This window comes from Aquarana catesbeiana, linkage group LG02 (assembly GCF_042186555.1).
Source record: "Aquarana catesbeiana isolate 2022-GZ linkage group LG02, ASM4218655v1, whole genome shotgun sequence".
Classification (NCBI taxonomy): domain Eukaryota; kingdom Metazoa; phylum Chordata; class Amphibia; order Anura; family Ranidae; genus Aquarana; species Aquarana catesbeiana.
The window spans coordinates 500922277-500943337 of NC_133325.1; the positions used below are offsets into that span (position 1 = coordinate 500922277).

General features: G+C 41.6%; 1 protein-coding gene across 1 annotated transcript in view; it reads right to left on the minus strand.

Annotated features, from left to right (window-relative positions):
* Window positions 1-1850: 1850 nt before the first annotated feature.
* The window catches only part of RAP1A (RAP1A, member of RAS oncogene family), an 85075-nt gene continuing 65864 nt past the window's right edge, over window positions 1851-21061 (minus strand). The window contains exons 5-9 of the mRNA XM_073615741.1: window positions 20130-20186; window positions 13406-13546; window positions 7264-7407; window positions 5807-5925; window positions 1851-3059 (exon numbers count right to left, since the gene is read on the minus strand). Coding sequence (XP_073471842.1) covers window positions 5836-5925; window positions 7264-7407; window positions 13406-13546; window positions 20130-20186 — 432 coding nt within the window. The 3' untranslated portion in view covers window positions 1851-3059; window positions 5807-5835. The remainder of the gene's footprint in view (window positions 3060-5806; window positions 5926-7263; window positions 7408-13405; window positions 13547-20129; window positions 20187-21061) is intronic.

The window sequence follows — 21061 nt, forward strand, 5'->3', positions numbered from 1 at the left end:
CCTTTAGTGGGCTCCTACGAAGTCCTGCAGAATGCAGAAAGCCCCCCACCCTCTAACAATTTTCATGAAGATGGTAATTAGCGTATGGGTTTTGGTTACTCTCCAATTTAGAAATGGTTAAAGACACTATTCTCCTAATGCTCACTTATGGCTGAACCCCTCTTTAGTGGAATTTCTCTCAATCCTAGACCCTCTCTGTGGGCCAATTGTGGTGTCCGTTACTTGTCCCATGTCTGTGGGGGTGGCACACTGCAGATGTTTGACCAGCCTAAGCACAATTTTGTAACGCCATTTACTGTACAGTTTGGAACATCTCCATTGACCATACACCTGACATGGAGTCGTTCCTTCAGGAGGAATCCCTTACAAAACCATTATCATTGATCTACAAGGCACTACAACCGACTGTGCACCATGGTTTAGATAACCTGCGCACTTTTTGGATGGCGAAGCTGGACACCAAGGACTGGGAGGCACCTCCTATACTTTGAAATAAAAAGAATTTGCAAAAAAGTATACTCATTTACTGTATAAAGCTTCCTCTACCACAGAGTGCAAAGAAAAGGTCTTGAGCGCCTTAGGAGCCTTCTTGGAGCCTATACTGGCAACTTTTGGCTGGAGGCTTCAGTTTTAAACAGCAGTGCATCTTACCCACTAGTACAGATATAGTATCAGAAGAAAACGCTCCCATTATTCAAATAATGAAAACTCCTCTTCCTCTCTGTCCTGCGGCAGTGCAGAAGCCAAAACAGAGTCAGAGAGAATGTGGAGGAGAAAATAAAGGGAGCTTCTTGCAGCCCTGGAGGCTAGGGGTTTCCAACATAGCGGTGGGTTTTCCCATAAAACCTGCCGTAGGCAAAAAATGTCTGCCTGCTGAAACAAGAGGAATGTGAATGTGAATGTTAGGAATGCCTAACAGGAAAAATAAGCAATCTTCATGGCCCCGCTTGTAGAAAGTTTGCCTGTACGCCCCTGACATAAAGCATCCACGTTCATGATAATAAGCCCCTTAGGGTACTCACAGTAGTGAGCCAAGGGGTGGATTACAACTGCCATGCATGAGGCTGCTGTGCCCGTGTGTTTTTTCATCCAGTTTCCAAGGTCCCCCATATCCGAAGAGGGCAGCAAGGCCTGAAATGCATCTGGATTACTATATATTTCTGAAACTAGCAAGCATGTTTTTTTTTTTCATCTAAACTGACAAACACAGATCAGCACAGAGTGGATTTCTGTAACAGATCATCTCTCTCTCATTCAATTCACCATGCTTACTGTGAGCACATGAACTGATTGAGCAGCTTCTTCCTCTCACACACCAATCCATACAGAAGGCTAATCTAAGATCAAATTCAGGTACTTACACTTTCTTGCAATTAAAACATACATTTAGTGATGCCTTAATGAGTGCATGGCTACACAGGTTCACTTTTAGATCTGTCTAGAGTTCAGCTTTTGTCTGTGAAGGCACTGAAAGGTGTTGTTCCCTGGTTAATATCATTTAATGTAGCTCTGCACTTTGAGTTTTACAAACATCATTGTACATCTTGTGTATAAAAAAAAACCTCTACTTGTGGAAATCAACAGGCATAAAGAAAAAGTTACCTGAGCAAATAGAACTGATCAGGTAAAACAACTCTGATCAAATGGATAGTTGGGAATGTATTTGTAAAATAGATTATATTTATTAGTTATGCTATGAAAAGTACAATTCAGTAACTGACATTGTATCTTGGAAAATAATAAGGCACACATAAATAAGCCGAGATAAAATAAGAAATAACAGTTCAAATATAATTGCGTGGCAAAAAAAAAAAAAAAAAAAAAAAGAGAAAAAATACACATCACAAAAATGAAAATGTACTAAAATTTAATCTTCATAAAAGTTGTAATTTAATCTGTGACAGTAAAACAAGAAGCAATATTAGAGTTTAGTATATTATATATTTCAGTTTTGAAATTCATACAAATCAGTTTCCCAGTTTTCCCTATAAAAGAACCCACCATCCCTCCCCAAAACGATTGTACACTAAATGTTTCCTTAAAGCTGAACTCCAGGTCATGCCCACTTTTCACCCTTCGTGCCCTTTCTCTGTGGACAAAAACGCTTTTCAGTTTAACAAATAATGCCTTTTTTTTTTTTTTTATTAATGAAGGCTTATTTCATGTGACATCTTTGGCTACTTCTGCATAGTTTACAGTGCCCAAGCACCAGGGAATCAAAGCAGACTTTGCATGTCACATCTGCTGGGGTTCCCAGGAGGAATTATGAGAGACACTTTCCATAATTTCATGAGAATCCACATACTTTGCTGGGCATTCATACAGGTGTTGCTAAGGGCTGTTCACTGGCTGTGAGCAGGTTGGTGGGAAAAATTTAGAAGTAACAGGGGGCATAGGACCCCTTCAGGGGAACAGAAAAAAAGGCCAAAACAGACTGAAAGAAATAGAAAGCATTTTGTACCAAGGTAAGGACGTACCCAACTATTCTACCTGGCTGGAGTTCAGCTTTAATTATAATGGCAAGATGATAGAAATGATAAACTCATATATTTTAAATATAAAATGAAGTCATCGTGACTCAAAGGTATTAGCCCCATTGAGATCATTAAAGAGAAAAAAAACAATATATATATATATATATGCATATATATATGCATACATACACACACACTTTTTAGGGCTTGACACAGGCATGACTACAAACAGGATTTGGAAGTCAATATGAAAACCATGTAATTAAACTACTAACATGTAACATTTTAAATGCATTCATGCTCTCATAGAATCATTCAAAATAGAGTCAAGTAACTTTATTTTCACATCTGCTGTGAACACTATTGCAAAAGTTGACACGGTGGTGGTCTTGTTTTCAGAGAGAAATACAGCCGATTCATTTCCAGAGAACCTTGTGCAAACAGTATTGGAGATCTAAATTGTTTACATAATATATAAAATAAAAAAGGAGCCTTTTCAGATTTGTTAAATTATGGTAGGATTTATTTTTACATATCGGAATGCTGGCACTTTCCAACTAGGCAACAGTTCTTCATTCCTGTACTCTACAAAAAAAAAATAAATAAATCAGTATAAACACATCTATTTTTATAATTTAAATGTAATTTCTACATATATACAGTGGCGCGAAAAATTATTTGATCCCCTGCAGATTTTGTAAATTTGCCCACTTAAAGAAATGAAGGGCCTATATTTTTTATCATAGATGTATTTTAAAATGATAGAGAGAATATCAATATATGGATCAAAAATCCAGAAAAAAACACGATACAAACGTTATAAATTGAGTTGCAGTTCAGTGAATAAAAAAGTATATGATCCCCAAGCAAAACAGGACTTTTTACCTGGTGGAGAAACCCTTGTTGGCAAGCACAGAGGTAAGACGTTTCTTGTAGTTGGTTACCAGATTTACACACATCTCAGAAGGGATTTTGGTCCACTCTTTACAGATCTTCTCTAAAGCCATAAGGTTGCTTGGCACCTTGAAGTATCAGCTCCCGCAATTTTCTATAGGCTTAAGGTCTTGAGACTGGCTAGTTCACTCCATGACCTCAACGTGCTTCTTCTTGAGCCACTCCTTTGTTACCTTGGAGGTGTTTTGGGTCATGGTCATGCTGGAAGACCTATCTACGACCTATCTTCAGTGTTCTGGCTGAGGGAAGAAGGGTCTCATGCAAGATTTTACAGTACATGGCCCTATCCATTGGCCCCCTCAATGCGGCAAAGTCGGCCTGTACTTTTAGCACAGAAACAGTCCCAAAGCATGATGTTTCCACCTTCGTACTCGACTGCAGAGATCGTGTTATTAGGGTCATAGTCAGCATTTTTCTTCTTCCAAACACGGCGAGTCAAGTTAATGCCAAAGAGCTCAATTTTGCTCTCATCTGACCACAGCACTTTCTCCCAATCCTTCTCTAAATCATTTAGATGTTCATTGGCAAACTTCAGATGGGCCTGTACGTGTGCCTTCTTGAGGAGGGAGACCTTGTGGGCACTGCAGGATTTTAATCTATGGCAGCGTGTTGTGTACCAATAGTTTGTTGACTGTAGTCCCAACTGCCTTGAGATCATTCACAAGCTCCTCCTGTGTAATTCTGGGCTGATCCCTCACTTTTCTCATGATTATCCTTAACCCGTGAGGCCAAATCTTGCATGGAGCTCCAGACTGAGGGCAAATGATGGTTATTTTGTATTTCCTCCATTTGCGAATATTCGCACCAGCAGTTGTCTCCTTCTCACCAAGCTTCTTGCTGATGGTCTTGTAGCCCATTCCAGCCTTGTGCAAGTCTACAATCTTGTCCCTGACATCCTTTGACAGTTCTTTGCTCTTGCCCATGATGGTAAGGTTTGAATTAAAGAAAGATTCTGAGGACAGGTGTCTTTTATACACATAATGAGTTGTCGTTAGGAGCACCTTCTTAAATGGACAGGACTAATCTGTGTACCGAATGAGCAAATACTGTAGGCAGTCTGTGTGAGCCAGAATTATTGTTGGTTGGTAGGGGATAAAATACTTAGTTTACTCACTGAACTGCACATCAATAGCATTTGTATCATGGTTTTTCTGGAGTTTTGGTTGATATTCGGTCTCTATCATTTAGAAAAAAAAATCTATGATAACAATTATATACCCTTAATTTCTTTGTAAAGGGGTAGATCTACAAAATCTGTAGGGGATCAAATAATAATTTTCCCCACTGTACTACCATATCTAGATAAATTTTTCTCGTATAGAAGCTTCCATGTTAAAATACTAAGGCATGCTTTCAGAACAGTCTGATAATTCTGGTTGAAACACACTTCTCAGGTTGCCCTGGATGTGTGTCAAGATACATTTCTGTGCACTTGCTGACACTAAGCTCTGGTTCCTGTTACTTTGCCCAAAGTAAAGGCTCTGTTAGTTTATGTACAGTATATCATTTTATTTAAAAAACCTGCTTACTAAGCAGCAGTAGAAAATGCGCTTCACTAGCTCACCAATTAGCAGCATTATTGGATTGTTTAAAAACCGATCTTGGTTCCTAGACCAATATTTAGTTGAGTTTTAATTCAAGCAGACACACTATAGTAAAAGTTACTACTTGTTGACCATAATAAAAATCATGCATCTTTAACTACACAAGATCAATTCTTTTCTTTTTAGTTTTAGATAAAGACCTCGCTCACACGAGCATGCTTACCCCATGCATGGGTGTATTTTGCTGGCATGGGCACTCACAAACGTCCCCGTGCCAGCAGTCCCATTGTTCCCTACTGAGTCACAGTGGTATTCAGGGACCCACACGGATATCATATTTGGACAGTGGCTGTGTCCAACACCTATGCATCCCAGTGCTGGCAAAACACAGCCCTGTACAGGGCATGCATCTACTCATCTCATGTTAAAAAATAAAATTGGTTTGGCTTTTATTTCTAGGGAAATTTTACCTTGCTTCTCTTATCTGTGTCATCCTTATTAGAAAACAGGTTGTCACGAGGACAGGAAGGCACAGACAGACACTAAAAATTAGATTTTGTCTGTGACCCTGTAAAAAAAAAAAAAAAAACACCACATTTCCATAAACTTCCTGTCCTGAGAGGAAACCTCCCCAATTGGTGCACATATAACAAAAACATGCCAATGGATTCCCTAATTTAAAATTAAAAATTGTTTCAGATGGAGTTAAGCTTTATAGTGTGCGCTGCCTCCTAGGCCAGATTTATAGGCTCTAGAACTTTTCATCCCCAACTATAATACAAGTGTTAATCCACACAAACATCTACTGTATGTCAGGAAGAAGTTAACATTCACCTGGCTCAGACCTGCTGCTTCAAGAGGGTCTAAAGCAGCAAACACGAAGATTTCTTTTTAGGTTTTTTCTTTTCCACTGGTGTTTTCCTATTTATCTGTCTGACCAAGTCATAAAAGATCTAAAAAAAAAAAAAAAAAAAAAAACCCAGTACAGAACATCACAATATACAGATTATTAAGACATTGATAAGAATCAACCTTATAGCCACAGGAGTACAGTTATGTTTTTCTATTCAAGTATGGATTCTTAACTAAAAAGAACGTTCTATCCCTCCTCTAAGCTTCCTCCTCCAAATATCTAGTGAAATAGCAAGAGTGCAAGCTTGTCAATGTGTTTAGGTAGGTCAAAAAAGAGGATTATTAATATTTCTTAGCCCTACTATGGATACAAAGAACAAAAGATGCACACATATGTGGTATCGCTGAGATTGTCAGGAGTAGGAGAATTTATTTTGCAGGGTTTTATGGTGGAAGGTCATGGCAATAGCATAAAAATGTAAGGCTAAAATTGAAAGAAATATATTTTACATTATGTTGGGTTTCCCTTTCATAATTCATTTATCAACAAATTAAAGCCAAATCTGTACCGAAAAAGGTGTCAAAGTTGCAAAATTGGGTCTGGGCGTTAGGGTTTGTTTTAACCATCATGAGGGGGTTAATGCATGACCTCTTTCAGTAGTCTAAAAACTGACACTGACTGAAACTGAAGAAACAACATATTAAATTATCCCTGGGTCTCTCAGTCTAGTACTGGTAAAGGCGAACGCTGAACAGTAATTGGATCTGTCAGCAAAAAAAGGCAGGGCAATTAACAGAGAGATCACCATGCTGGAAGAGATGTTTTCATCACATTAGCAGTGTTTCTCAACTCCAGTCCTCAAGGCGCACCAACAAGCCATGTTTTCAGGATTTCCCTCAGATGAAACGGCTGTGGCAATTACTAAGGCAGTGAAACTGATCAAATCACCTGTGCAAAATAATGGAGAGCCTGAAAACATAACATTTTGTGTCAAATCATTGGCACGTCCGAAACAATGCAATGCCAACTTCGCAGCGCCACAACGATTCCCAAAAGTACTAACTGCACTACTTTTGGCGACTTCGGGGGCAATTTGAATAGACATCTGTGCATGAACCTGCACAGATGTCTGACTGAAATGCCCAGCCCTCAGTGTGAACGTGGGTTTAATGTTCTTTTTGCCTAGTGTACATTTCTCCTGTAGGTGGCAATATGAAAAGAGGGATTCAACATGCCAGCTTCCTAGAGAGTTGACACTGGAAAATAGAACACCAGAAAGGGGAGGAAAGTTTGCTCGTAGCACAAGTGGGGGTACATATCTACATTTGACAGTATTATAGACAACAAAACTAAAACAAAACAATAAAATTTAAAATTACATGAAACAGTAAGGATACAGAAATAATGAATACAAATATCAGATCAAAACACTACTAACCTCATTTACATTGATCTTAGACTTAGCAGAAGATTCTAAAAAGGCACAATTATTCCACTGTCTGGCTAGGTTTTGTCCCTGTTCTTTGCCAACTACCCGCTCATCTTCCAAATCACACTTATTTCCCACTAAAATCATGGGAACCTTTATCCAGAGAAAAAAAAAACAAAAAACAAGATTTAATATTTAAGATATAGAAAAAAAGCATTCATATATTTTACTAATGAAGAAAAAAACTTCTCAGTTGATTGCACAGATATAGATATGCAGACAGACATTGTATCAATATTATCTCCATGATGCCCTCATTGCAGCTCTGAAGGGTGTCTAAAATTTGACTATGCAGTCCAGTAAGCACCAGTGTTTGATCTAGTACTCTCAGTAATCAGCTCTTCGTAACAGTAACTGGTCAGTAGGGATGAGCCCGAAGCTAAAGTTGAACGTAAAATCAACTCGAACATCGGGTTTTCGCCGAATAGCGAACAATTTGGGGTGTTCGCGGCAAATTCGAAAGCCGCGGCACACCCTTTAAAAATCTATGGGAGAAAATCAAAAGTGCTAATTTTAAAGGCTTATATGCATGGTATTGTCATAACAAGTGTTTGGGGACTCGGGTCCTGCCCCAGGGGACATTATCAATGCAAACATTTTTTTTAAAAAACTGCCATTTTTCGGGAGCAGCAATTTTAATAATGCTTAAAGCGAAACAATAAAAGTGAAATATGCATTTAAATTTCATACCTGGGGGGTGTCTATGGTATGCCTGTAAAGTGGTGCATTTTTCCCGTGTTTAGAACAGTCCCTGCACAAAATTACATTTCTAAAGGAAAAAAAGTCATTTAAAACTACTTGCGGTTATAATGAATTGTCGGGTCTCAGCAATACAGATAAAAGTCATTGAAAAAAACGGCATGGGACACGGCTGAAAGGAGTCCCGGTAATAAGCACAGCATCTAGTGCCAGTTCTAGTGGAACTTTGGTCCTGATTACAGAGGTAACTTGTTGCTGAACTTGGAGACCAGGCTGACCATGTACGGAGTTCCTCATTTCTGGCATATTAGCTTGAAGAGGTCAAGGATAAGGGCCCATTCCCCTAGATACAGTGAGGGAAAGTATTTGGATCCCCTGCTGATTTTATACGTTGCCCACTGACAAAGAAATGATCATGGTTATCAATAATTTTAATGGTAGGTTTTTTTTAACAGTGAGAGACAGAATAACAACAAAAATATCAAGAAAAAATTTCAAAAGTGTTATAAATTGATTTGCATTTTAATGAGTGAAATAAGTATTTGATCCCCTACCAATCAGCTCCCAGGTGTCCTCTATGCAGGTAACAAGCTGAGATTAGGAGCACTCTCTTAAATGGAGTGCTCCTAATCTCAGCTTGTTACCTGTAGAAAAAACACCTGTCCACAAAAGCAACCAGATTCCAATCTCTCCACCATGGCCAAGACCAGAGAGCTTGCCAAGGATGTCAGGGACAAGATTGTAGATCTACACAAGCCTGGAATGGGCTAAAAGACCATCGCCAAGCAGCTTGGTGAGAGGGTGACGACAGTTGGTGTGATTATTCGCAAATGGAATCAACACAAAATAGCTGTCACTCTCTCTCGGTCTGGGGCGCCGTGCAAAATCTCCCCTCGCGGAGTTTCAATGATCATGAGAATGATGACGAATCAGCCCTGAACTCCACGGGAGAATCTTGTCAATAACCTCAAGGCAGCTGGGACCATGGTCACAAGAAGAAGAAAACAATTGTTAAACTACGCCGTGAAGGACGGAAATCCTGCAGTGCTCGCAAGGTTGCCCTGCTTAAGAAAGCACATGTACAGGTCCATCTGAAGTTTGTTAATGAACATCTGAATGATTCATAGGAGAACTGGGTGAAAGTGTTGTGGTCAGATGAGACCAAAACCAAACTCTTTGGCATCAACTCAATTTGCAGTGTTTGGAGGAGGAGGAATGCTGCCTATGACCCCAAGAACACCATCCCCAAACATGGAGGTGGAAACATTATGCTTTGGGGGTGTTTTTCTGCTAAGGGGACAGGGCAACTTCACTGCATCAAAAGGACGATGGACAGGGCCATGCATCGTCAAATCTTGGGTGAGCAATGACCCAAAACACACAGCCAAGGCAACAAAGGCTCAAGAAGCAGCACATTAAGGTCCTGGAGTGGCCCAGCCAGTCAGCCTAGCTCAGACCTTAATCCCATAGAAAATATGTGGAGGGAGATGAAGGTTCAAGTTACCAAACAGCCTCGAAACCTAATGACTTGGAGAGGATCTACAAAGAGGAGTGAGACAAAATACATCCTGAGATGTGTGCAAACCTGGTGACCAACTACAAGAAACGTTTGACCTCTGCAATTGCCAACATAGTTTTTGCCACCAAGTCATGTTTTGCGAAGGAGTCAAATAATTATTTTACTCATTAAAATGCAAATCAATTTATAACTTTTTTGAAATGCGTTTTTCTGGATATTTTTGTTATTATTCTGTCTTTCACTGTTAAAATAAACCTACCATTAAAATTATAGACTGATCATTTCTTTGTCAGTGTGCAATCAGCAGGGGATCAAATACTTTTTTCCCCTCATTGTACAGGCAGCGATGACTGAGCTAACTTGCCATCCAATTATCTACTCCTGGGATTTGGACAGCATAGATCACTAGCGTAGGCCATTCGTGTGGCTTTTTGTGAATGCACCCAGATTATGGGCCCCTGAAGAAGGGTGGTCCAGTGGTGCAGAGTTATTTTTATTGCTCTGCGCTAAGATATTGATGGGGTGCCTGGCTTCTTCTGGTGACCATATTCCCTAAACTGTGAGAGATCAGGACATGCCTTCTCACAGAGACATTTCTTTGGTCTTAAAGCAGGAGTTTGAAATTGGAGAGAGACCTGTTTTCCGGAAGAAAGACTTTCACTTGGGCTGTGACTAGAATGTGGCCCAAAGATTCCAACCAAAAATAAGGTCGGAGAGTGGATTTTTACAAGTTGATTACCCAACTGAAAGCCTGCAGTATCTGTATAGTCCTGTGGATGTTTTCAGATAGCTGGATGGGAAACGTGCCTTTCAGAAAAAGGTAGTCTAGATATCCTGTGACCTAAATGCTCTGAGTTTTTAAGAGGGTAAGAAAGGTGCCTTTGTGAATACTCTGGGAGCAAAAGCAAGGCAGTGCAACAAATTGGAATGGTTGGTCTCCTATTGCAAAGCACAGAAGCACTGATGGGGCAGGCAAATTGGAATATGAAGATAGATATTTTGGATGTATACAGATGCCAGGTATTCTCCTGGTCCCAGAGCAGCAATAACAGACCAAGTGGATGCCACAAAGCTTTGGAACTTGAAGGTACTTGTTTCTGTAATTTAGATTTAGGGTTTTGGTATTGTGAGAAGGCTTGAATAGAATCGTATGAGCTGTCTGAAAGAGGTACTCAAATCGAGACAAGAGATGGTCCAGGGCACCACAGAAAGGCAATCTGTAACAGATGTCCTGCTGCCCCCCCCCCCCCCCCGTCAGGAGTGAGGGCGCCTCTTCACTGGAAGGAAGGCTTTTGAGTAGACTTTGTGGATTTTGTGTTCCAAGTCTTTCACCAAAAAAGGGGGGCTGAATTTTTGAACAGTCCACAGTGGAAGTCCTCCTGTGACATTTTTGATGAATTTGTCAAGTGTTTCACCAAGGAGGCATTCTCCTTCCAAGGGTATACGTGCGAGGCGTCTCACAGCAGCTTCAGCTGGCTATGACTACCTCTTCTAAAGCAGGTATATGGGTATCCAACTCAGGTACAGGCAGTGGGGGTGGAGAAGGAACCTGGTGCTTTTGAGCTCTGGACAGTGTAATCCAATGCGGGGTACTCACAGGAGTAGGGTGCAGAAATGGGATAAACATGTCCGTGAAGGAGTACACAGCAACACAGTGGGAACTGTCCCATAGCGAAGTCCTTGTAGCAAAAGGGGCAGGAGGAAGCACCTGGGTATCCTATAAAGAACTCTAGGTGGAGGTAGTGGTGTGATGTACACCTGGTCGTCCAAGCTATGAGCGACTGAATTTTATCATCAAGTTTGAAAAGTTTAAAGCAAAATACTTATTTAAGTCACAATAGTCTGATGCCGGCAAGGTCCCTCGCTGGCATCTTTTCCCTGGCTTCTTTCAGGTGCTGGTCTTCAACCGTCTTCTTTGGCCGGTACAGGATGACATCACTCCCAAGCATGTGCAGGAGTGCAGTCATCCTGACACACAGGCAGTAGGCTGGTACAACAGTAACATCCTGAATATGGGCGCAACATGTAACAAAAGGTGAACTTGTCCTTTCAACAAATCCTCCTACATAAGTTGTAGCTGTTTATCTGCAGCCTCCTCTCTTGTACATTATTTCAAAGTGCACACATAAAAGGAATTTTCTCAGCAGTAGAGGGCAGGGATCTGACGTAATGCACACTGCAGAGCTAGAGCACAGAGCTCAGTGAAACCTAAATGAGGGAATAGACCCAACCCCTCTATAAACTGCGTTGGGGAAACACACAGTTGGGGGGTGTCACAGTGTGGAGTAAAATTATAGAGGGACACCCAGGGGGGCTTGTCCTAAAATGCCAGGGTCTATCGATATCAAGTCTGCGTTGTGTAGTGTACAATTAAGATAAGATATTTGAAAGCATTTTCAAGTAAAATTTATGCATATACACACTGATTTTACAGTTGTGGGTTTAGTAACTTTAAAGTGATTGCAAAGGCTTTTTTTTTTTTTAAATTAAAACAACAAACATGTTCTACTTACCTGCCCTGTGCAGTGTATTTGCTCAGAGCAGACTGGATCCTCCTCTTCTCTGGTCCCTGGCTGGAGCTCCTGGCCCCTCCCTCCTGTTAAGTGCCCCCACAGCAAGCAGCTTGCTATGGGAGCACCTGAGCCTAGCTGCCGCTCCGTGTCTCCACTCAGACACAGAGCTGCTGATCAGCCACGCCCTCTCTCTCCTGATTGGCTGACTCTGATTGATAGCAGCGGAAGCCAATGGCGCCGCTGCTGTGTCTCAGTTAATCAGGAGATAGAGTCCCGGAGGGCCGAGGCATTCATGGACATCGCTGGAAGGAGAAGGGGCTCAGTTTTAGGGGGCTGCTGCATACAGGTTTTTCATCTTAATGCATAGAATGCATTAAGATTAAAAAAAGCTGCCTTTACAAGCCCTTTAAATTATCGCTTATGGAGAACTTTGTGCACTTTATTTTTTTGTCTCACAGGTGCACAAAATTTGGGACTTGGCATAAAATGGTATGGGATATCTTGGAAGAAAACCTTCTCCAGAGTGCTCAGGACCTCAGACTGGGCCGAAGGTTTACCTTCCAACAAGACAATGACCCTAAGCACACAGCTAAAATAACGAAGGAGTGACTTCACAACTCCGTGATGGTTCTTGAATGGCCCAGCCAGAGCCCTGACTTAAACCCAATTGAGCATCTCTGGAGAGACCTAAAAATGGCTGTCCACCAACGTTTACCATCCAACCTGACAGAACTGGAGAGGATCTGCAAGAAGGAATGGCAGAGGATCCCCAAATTCAGGTGTGAAAAACTTGTTGCATCTTTTCCAAAAAGACTCATGGCTGTATTAGATCAAAAGGGTGCTTCTACTGAATACTGAGAAAAGGGTCTGAATACTTAGGACCATGTGATATTTCAGTTTTTCTTTTTTAATAAATCTGCAAAAATGTCAACAATTCTGTGTTTTTCTGTCAATATAGGGCACTGTGTGTACATTAATGAGGAAAAAAAATGAACTTAAATGATTTTAGCAAATGGCTGCAATAGAACAAAGAGTGAAAAATATAAGGGGGTCTGACTACTTTCGGTCCCCACTGTACATCTGGCCAGGCATACAGTGGTATACGGTTTGAAAATAGTTTCAGAGGTGACTACTGAGTTGACTTAGACAACTACAAGACATGAATATGAAAAAAAAAAAAAAAAAAAAGAACGTGATTAGATAAATAAGTATGTACACAGAAAAAGGCAGAACAAGAAAAAACAGTGGGACAAAATAAAAAGCATGACAACCTCACACAGATAACTGTAGACTTAAATATGTACAAACAGGTCTGGAAAACATTTTGAAGCCAGGCCAAATAGAAAAGCAAAATCCTTACATCTTCTGTGTCTTTTACTCGTAAAATCTGTTCCCTCAAGTCTTGCAAGTCATTAAATGTTGACTGTGCGGTGATAGAGTATACTAGTGCAAATCCCTGACCGTTCTTCATATACAAGTCTCGCATTGCAGTGAATTGCTCCTAGGAATATCAAAGAAAAATGTTCATTAGATACTACAAAAAGCAAAAAAAAAAACAAAAAAAAAACCCAGAACAAAAACATCACCATATTTAATGAAACTACCTACAAACCATAAGTAGCAGCATTATAAAACACCAGGTTTAGCCTCACACCACCTTTCAGTGGTTATGGCTGTATTACTCAGGTACTGTGTTTCCTGGAATGCATTCCTATGGACAAAAAAGCACTGCAGCTGTGGCTTCCATAAACTGTAAATCTTTTGATGTGGATAGTAATTCTCAAAAATTGTAATTCTACTGCCACCTTCAGGAAGTTTGGATGCTGGCAAACAAACATTAAGTCAGCCCTCGTATATCCCTTCCCCCAACCATCAGGCCTCAGTTTTGTGACCAGTGCATAAGTCTTTAAAAAGTAACTCCACTTTTTTTGAGGGGAAAAAGAAAAAAAAAAAACTAACAAATTTCCTTAATAGTCAAAGTACACTGCAGGGATTTTAACTTTATTGCAGATTACCAATTCTGCTCTGATGAAAAAGCATTTTGTCTCTTGGATACCGATTCTGAATAGGAGTGACTCATTTTTAATGAGCTTCATGCACTTTCAGGGTTCTCATGAGAAAAGCTGCAGTGCCTGCCTTCCTTTAGAAGTAATTCACCAAAGTGTCATTTCTGCTGCAGAGGATGCCTAAAATTTGACGACTTCAGGGAAAATCAGCAAGTCAAACACATAAGCAGGAACTGCCATTTCTGGGGATGTTCTGTACACCAACCATGTGCAGAAGGCCCCCAAGCTGCCATATTGCATTACATTTTACAGGAAATGATAGCAACTTTAGACTGAAAAAGGAAAGGTAATTTGAATAAAATTAATGTGTGGCTTGTGTATCAATTGTATGTGCTACTTTTTTTTTGCTATATTTTTTTCCAACAAAAGTGGAGTTACCCTTTAAGAGTGGCGAGACATGTGCCCCTCAATGGGCTTCAAGAAAAAAAAATGAAAAGGGAAATATCCTATTTTCTTTATCCTCCATTGAGGGACACAGAAGGATAGTAATTCTTAGACTTTTGGGACATCAAAAAACAGTCCAACAGGGACTTGAGATCTAAGGGATATGAAAGTTAGTACAAAAACATCTAAAAGCTATTAACGCCCAATGAAGGAATAGGAAATTGGAACAGACAAGGAATGCCCAACTGAACATATCAAAAAGGCTTGTAAACCTTGATTTCATGAAATGGATAGTTGGATAAACAAGGTACGTCAAAGCAAAAAGAACAACCACCGGAGACTTGGAACCCCCATAACACTATTTGAGGGAACAAACAAGTAACATCCAAAATGAAAACAAGTATTCAAAACAGCCAAAAGAAAAGAAAAAAAAAAGCTCTTGGCACTTAGGATCAAGGAGAGAAAGATCCATAATATACAGGATTAATCTGACAATTAAGAAATTTCTCGAGAGATAGCATAAATATGACAATTCCTCAAACAGAAAGCAACAAGAAGGGAGAAAATCATGGCTAAAGTTAAAGTGGAAGTCCAGTATTTTCTGTTTAGCCGATTGCCAAGCTTAGAAAGTCTAATCAAAGCCAAACAATCAGCTTCTTCCCGTTCTTCAGGGACAACCTTACTTCCTTAATTCTGAATTCTGCCTCTCACTTCTTGAAAACATCCTTCTCTTCAATACGGGCATGCCTACTGTTCATTCTAATCGCTCCTGTCTTGCCCAGCCCTGCCCCCATCCCTCCTCTCCTTTTTAGACAGACATGCCTAAACCTGCCTAGACCTGCCCAGCCCCACCACCATTCCTCCTTCTCAGATCTCCTCCTACCTTTATAGCCTTGTTTTGGATAGCAGCTTCTCCTGAGAGAGGGGGAGGGCAGGCTTTGGAAGTATGTTCTGTTTGTTAGAAACTGTAAGATTACAATGCAACATGCTGCATATTTTCTACAGCGTAGAACTACATGGTTGTTTCTGCATGGCCCGGCGATGGCCACTGGGTGCATGGTGTGGTCCGGTGATAGCACTGTGTGCATGGTGTGACACACGCCCAGCTGAGGGGGCTACATGTGCAGAAATTAGTTTAAGGCTCCGTTTCCACTAGTGTGACTTATGCGAATTTGGACACAAAGTCTCATGACAAGTCACAGCCCATTGATTCAAAGGCAAACGTTCCCATCTATGCGCCTTTGAAAACCAGGGTCTTTGAAAAGGTGCCTGCACTACTTTGATGCAACTTTTATCCATGCCTTCAGAGCCCTGTGCCGTCACCGGTGGCTCCCGCACGCATGCAGAAGCAAGACGGGTGAACATGGAAGCAGCCTCCAGCTCTGACATCTCGCGGGAGGGCTTCATTTTAAGGCAAGTTTAACAATGTGCTAGTATGCGACGCATACTAGCACAATATGGCTTTACCTTGCAGAGTAAAAAAAAACAAAACAAACAAAAAAAAAAAAACCCTCCAGCGGTTTACAACCGCTTTAAGTCAAACGAAGAGATCGCCAACAACGGCTGCAAATGCCTGTGCGGTGATGTCACCCATTGGCTTACTATGGGGCAGCTCTTGTTGGCTGCCCCTCTACACTAAACCCGGCGCTGGGAACTGATCATGTGATGAGACCAGAGCCGTTGTCTTGCCGAGAAAGTTCCCTCGGCGGATAAATTCCCCCCCCCCTGCGCAGTACCAACTACTGTCAGCCACCGGAGATAGCTGAAGCTCAAACGCTTCGATCAGCTGTACACGGCGCCTGCGCCCTGGGTCCAGATTCCTTCCCCACCATCCAAGAGGACCTAGAGGGGGAATCTAAAAGAGCCGAGCGAAGCGAGGCCGTGCCCGAAGCGTGGCGAGCGAAGCGAGGCCGTGCCCGAAGCATGGCGAGCGAAGCGAGGCTGTGCCCGAAGCGTGGCGAGCGAAGCGAGCCCGCGAGGGGCCCTCTTACAGGCGCTGTGTACAGCTTCCGCTTTGGCTATTTCCACCGGATCCTACTGCGCAGGCGCAGCGCCTGCGCAGTAGAGGGGGGAACTTATCCGCCGAGCGGAACTTTCTCGGCAGAACACCGTTTCAGAATAGGCAAGTATAAGCATCTTTTCTTTCACAAGGTAGATAGAAAAGTCTTAAAATGGGGGTGAAAGTAGGTTTAGCCTTATTTCGATCTTGACTGAACTACCACTTTAACCACTTGCCACTCACCATATAGCAATATGACGTCGGTAAAGTGGTTTAGCTATCCTGACCGGACGTCATATGACGTGATCAGGATAAAAATCCGCGCAGTGCGGCGTGTCAGTGACATACCGCAACTCCGATCTAGGTAAAGAGTCTCTGACGCAGACTCTTTACCACGTGATCAGCTGTGTCCAATCACAGCTGATCACGATGTAAACAGGAAAAGCCGTGTATAGGCATTTCCTCACTCGTGTCTGCCAGACGCGAATAGAGGAGAGCCAATCGGCTGCTCCTCTGACAGGGGGGTCTGCGCTGATTATTAGTGCAGCCCCTCCAAGGATGCCCAGCAAGTACCACCAGGGACACCACCAGGTATGCCACCCATGGCCACCAAGGATGCCAATCAGTGCACTTCACTAATGCCTGCCAGTGCCTGCTCATCAGTGCCCTTCACCAATGCCTGCCAGTGCCTGCTTATCAGTGCCCTTCACCAATGCCTGCCCATCAGTGGAGAAAAACTTACTTATTTACAAAGTTTTTTTTTAACAGAAACGAAAAGAAAATTTATTTTTTATTATTCGTTTAGCAGAAAATAAAAATCCCAGGAGGTGATCAAATACCACCAAAATTTTGTGGGAACAAAATGATAAAAATTTTGTTTAGGTACAGTGTAGCATGACCGCGCAATTGTCATTTAAAAAGCAACAGCGCTGAAAATTGGCTTGGGCAGGAAGGGGGGGGGTGCCCTGTATTGAAGTGGTTAAAGAAGAGTGGGAAACCCAAACCCTTCCAAAGGGCATAAGGGCCATAAAGGCAAAAAGGAGTCATTCTGTCTCAAACCCAAACAGTGTGCCCGCTGCAGTTTACACTGCCTGGCCATTTAGTAAATACAAGTCTGGGAATCATGAGAAGGAGAATTGTATTGGGCAAAAAAATAGTTTGGCTTATCGTAAAATCCTTTTCTTTGAGTATATTAAAGACACAGGATGAGTAATTCAGGTACACAGGGTTATGCTACACTGCCTTCAGAAAACTGAACAATGGAAAAAAAGCTGTAAAGACAGCCAAAAGCAAACTGAGGAGTGGGCAAACAAGCAAACACTAAAAGGCCCACATGAACAACAGGTTAACAAAAGAGACCCACATGAGCTCACAACCGCCTTAAGAACTTTTTGATAAACTTGCATAAGATGAGGCCAGACTATCCACCTGGTAAAACTTGACAAAATTTTGAACAGAAGACCAGATGGCAGCCTTGAAAAAAAACAAAACAAAACAAAAAAAACACGATGCCGGATGCTGAAAAGCCAATCTAATTAATACAAATCCAGCCTTATCTAATGCAGTGCAATTTGGCAGAGACAGATGGAACTTTGTCCTTAGGTTTATAGGCTAAAACAATGAGCTTCTAAATCTACCTTGAGATAGTGAACAAGAAGCAACATAAGAGTTGAGAACTATTGCTGCAGAAGGAAGAACCTGCACAGAGAAGTATCCAGGAGAAGGCCGAGGTACTCCAAGCGTTGAGACTGTTCAAGCGTAGACTTCTGGGGGTTCTGGATCCACCTGAACATCTGCAGAGTTTTATCTGTTTGATGGACCTTGTCGAGGCTTTGCCAACTGTTCCCTCAGTGGGGAGTTGTCTAGATATGGAAGGTGCAGTGGGTAGAACAAGAGTTGATGAGTTGGAAAGATGGAGATATACAAAAAAGCATATTTGATATGCACAGACGCCAGATTATCTACCAGAAGGAGGGAAGCACACTAGTAGACTAAGCGCAATATTTGTACCCAAAAGAAAGAGAACCTTGAGATCCAGAATGAAGTGAATTTCCTCTTTCGCTTTGGGGACAGTAAACCTTTCCTTTTCGGGAATGATGGCTCTGACCCCTTGAGAAAGGAGCTGCGCCAAAGGAACATGGAGGAGGACAGCTAGTCTTTGTGGGGATGCTGGCAGGTTTGACAACATGAATAGGGGTGGAGGTGAGCGTTTAAAATTCTGGCTGGTAGCCTCTGGATACTGCATTCTAGACTCAATCATCTGAAATATCCTGGGACGAGGCGGACACTTGGACAACTTATGCGCTCCCTCACTCTGACAAGTTGGGGCATCCCCTCATTGCAAGGAGGTCTTGCTTGTGGGTTTTACAGCTTTGTCTAGAACTTGGGAGGCCTGGAAGTAAAGGAAGTCTTCTTAGTCTCTTAAGTAGAGGGTCTATAACATGGAACTTAGCCTTCTTTTATTGTAGTGAAAGGGAGCTCCCCCCCTCAGTGATATCTCTGAGAAAGCTGTCCAGGGATTTTCCAAAGAGATGTTATCCATCACAGTGCATACGCAATAGGCATTTCTTGCATGGATGACCTGCAGATCAATATTTGAACCCAAAGGTTCTCTGCATGTGTACTGAAAGGAGACTTGGTATGAAATTAAGAATAACAACTGCTAGCTCATCAACACAGTAGAGTAGGGCTGCTGATATGAGCCCCAGTTGTTGGTAGACAGATAGATCCATTAGAATAGATCCAGGAACTTGATTACATATATAATTGTACCAGACACCTAAAGTCAGCAAAGAGCACTACAAGGAAGAATAGGACTTTGGATAGGGTTTACATTGTTTTATCCATAGGGTCTTTAAATACCAGTATGTCCTCTACAGGGACAGTCAAAAATTTGTAATGCATGAAATGGCCTAACCCTTCTAGAATATTGCTGTGCAAAGCGCTTGGAAGGAATAAAGGTTTTGTCCGAATTAGGCAAGTCACTATACAAAACAGGTTTCAACGGTGAATGTTCAGGAAAGGTTTTAACAGGCTAGCTCCTTAGAGAACTTAGAAGTCTGGTAATATTAGCCATGACCTATTCAGGTGTTTCTAGGTCTAGGCACATGTGTCAGACAATGAAATGGTGTCCTTCAGTTTTAAATTTAAATTAGCAAGCTGAGACTCTTCATTTACCAACTCATCAAACAAGCATAAGGTACGAAAAAGCAACTGCAGCTAAAGGAAATCAGAGACGGACTGTCAGCTAACATGGCTGAGATTTCCTCCATTAAACCCAAACATAGTAGCAGAAAATACCATACTGGATAATAAAGAAGAGTGTTAATCCTGAAGGAGTTAAGGTTGAGTCTGAGAAGCGTTGAGAGTGTGGTTGGAGCCATCAATGTCAAGTTCTTTTGGAGGTACAATTTCTAGTTAACATAGTAGTTTACTTGGAAACCACAGTATAGTTTCCTGCCCTAAAGACTGTTCAGCACATTTAAATGACAGTACTTAGAAGTGTAGGGAGAACATAAAACAATGAATTGTACTACAATGCAAACAGAGCAAAACAATTCTATTCGTTTTTAATAAATGTTAACATGTTAACATAAGTACAGAAACAAAAATAAAACAAGAAGCAGTTTACTCACTGTTCCAGCAGTATCAAGAATTTCAAGCATGCACTGCTGTCCTTCTACTTCCACTTGCTGTAAAAAAACAGGAGAAAATATTAAAAAGGAGAAAAGGGAAAAAAAACACAAGACGAGTTTGGTCAAAATATTTTCTTCCAAGTCAAGCTTTGTGCAAAAATTCAGCAGTCTAAATAGCTTTTCAGATTCCGTTTTTTGCGGTTTTCACTGACCGTAAACCCTGCTCATGTTGATTTATTATCCGCTTATTATTCTGAATTGTGTAGGTTGGTAAAAGGCTTGTTTTAAAGGGGTTTTATGGCCATAGCATACACTTTAATTTTATAACACCAACATTGTAATAGCAAAAAAAAAAAAAAAAAAAAAAACAATATTGTAAGGTTTGACAATCCAATATAAGCTTGAAAAATCTCCTTTCATGCTGCCTGTCTGTTGGCCATCTCTTTCCACAACTTCCTGGATTCCCTGCATGCTTTGCAGCTCTTCACTTTCCTGCGGTTTCCTTGCCATTTCCAAGAACGGCATATACAGTGGAACCTCGGATTACGAGTAAAGTGGTTAACGAGCGTTTCGCAATACGAGCACCGTATTTTTAAAAATCGTAACTCAGTTTGCGAGTGTTGTCTCGCAAAACGAGCACAATTCAGGCCAAATCGGTGTGCGCCGGAGCCGAGCCGAACGTCGTAATCGGCACCGTTGAGAAATGCACGGAAAGGCCCGAGGACAGCATGGCTGACCTCAGCAACTCTTGGGTAGGAAGTCTTTCCGAGGTCAGCCGAAGTGTCCTCGGGCCTTTTCGCCCATTTCCGAGGCTCTCCGGTGCCCCCCCCCCCCCCCCCGCCTCTGGCCGCATGTGGTATTGCATCCTATTGAAGTCAATGCGGAACAAATTATTTTCATTTCCCTTGATTTCAATGGGAAAACTCGCTTTG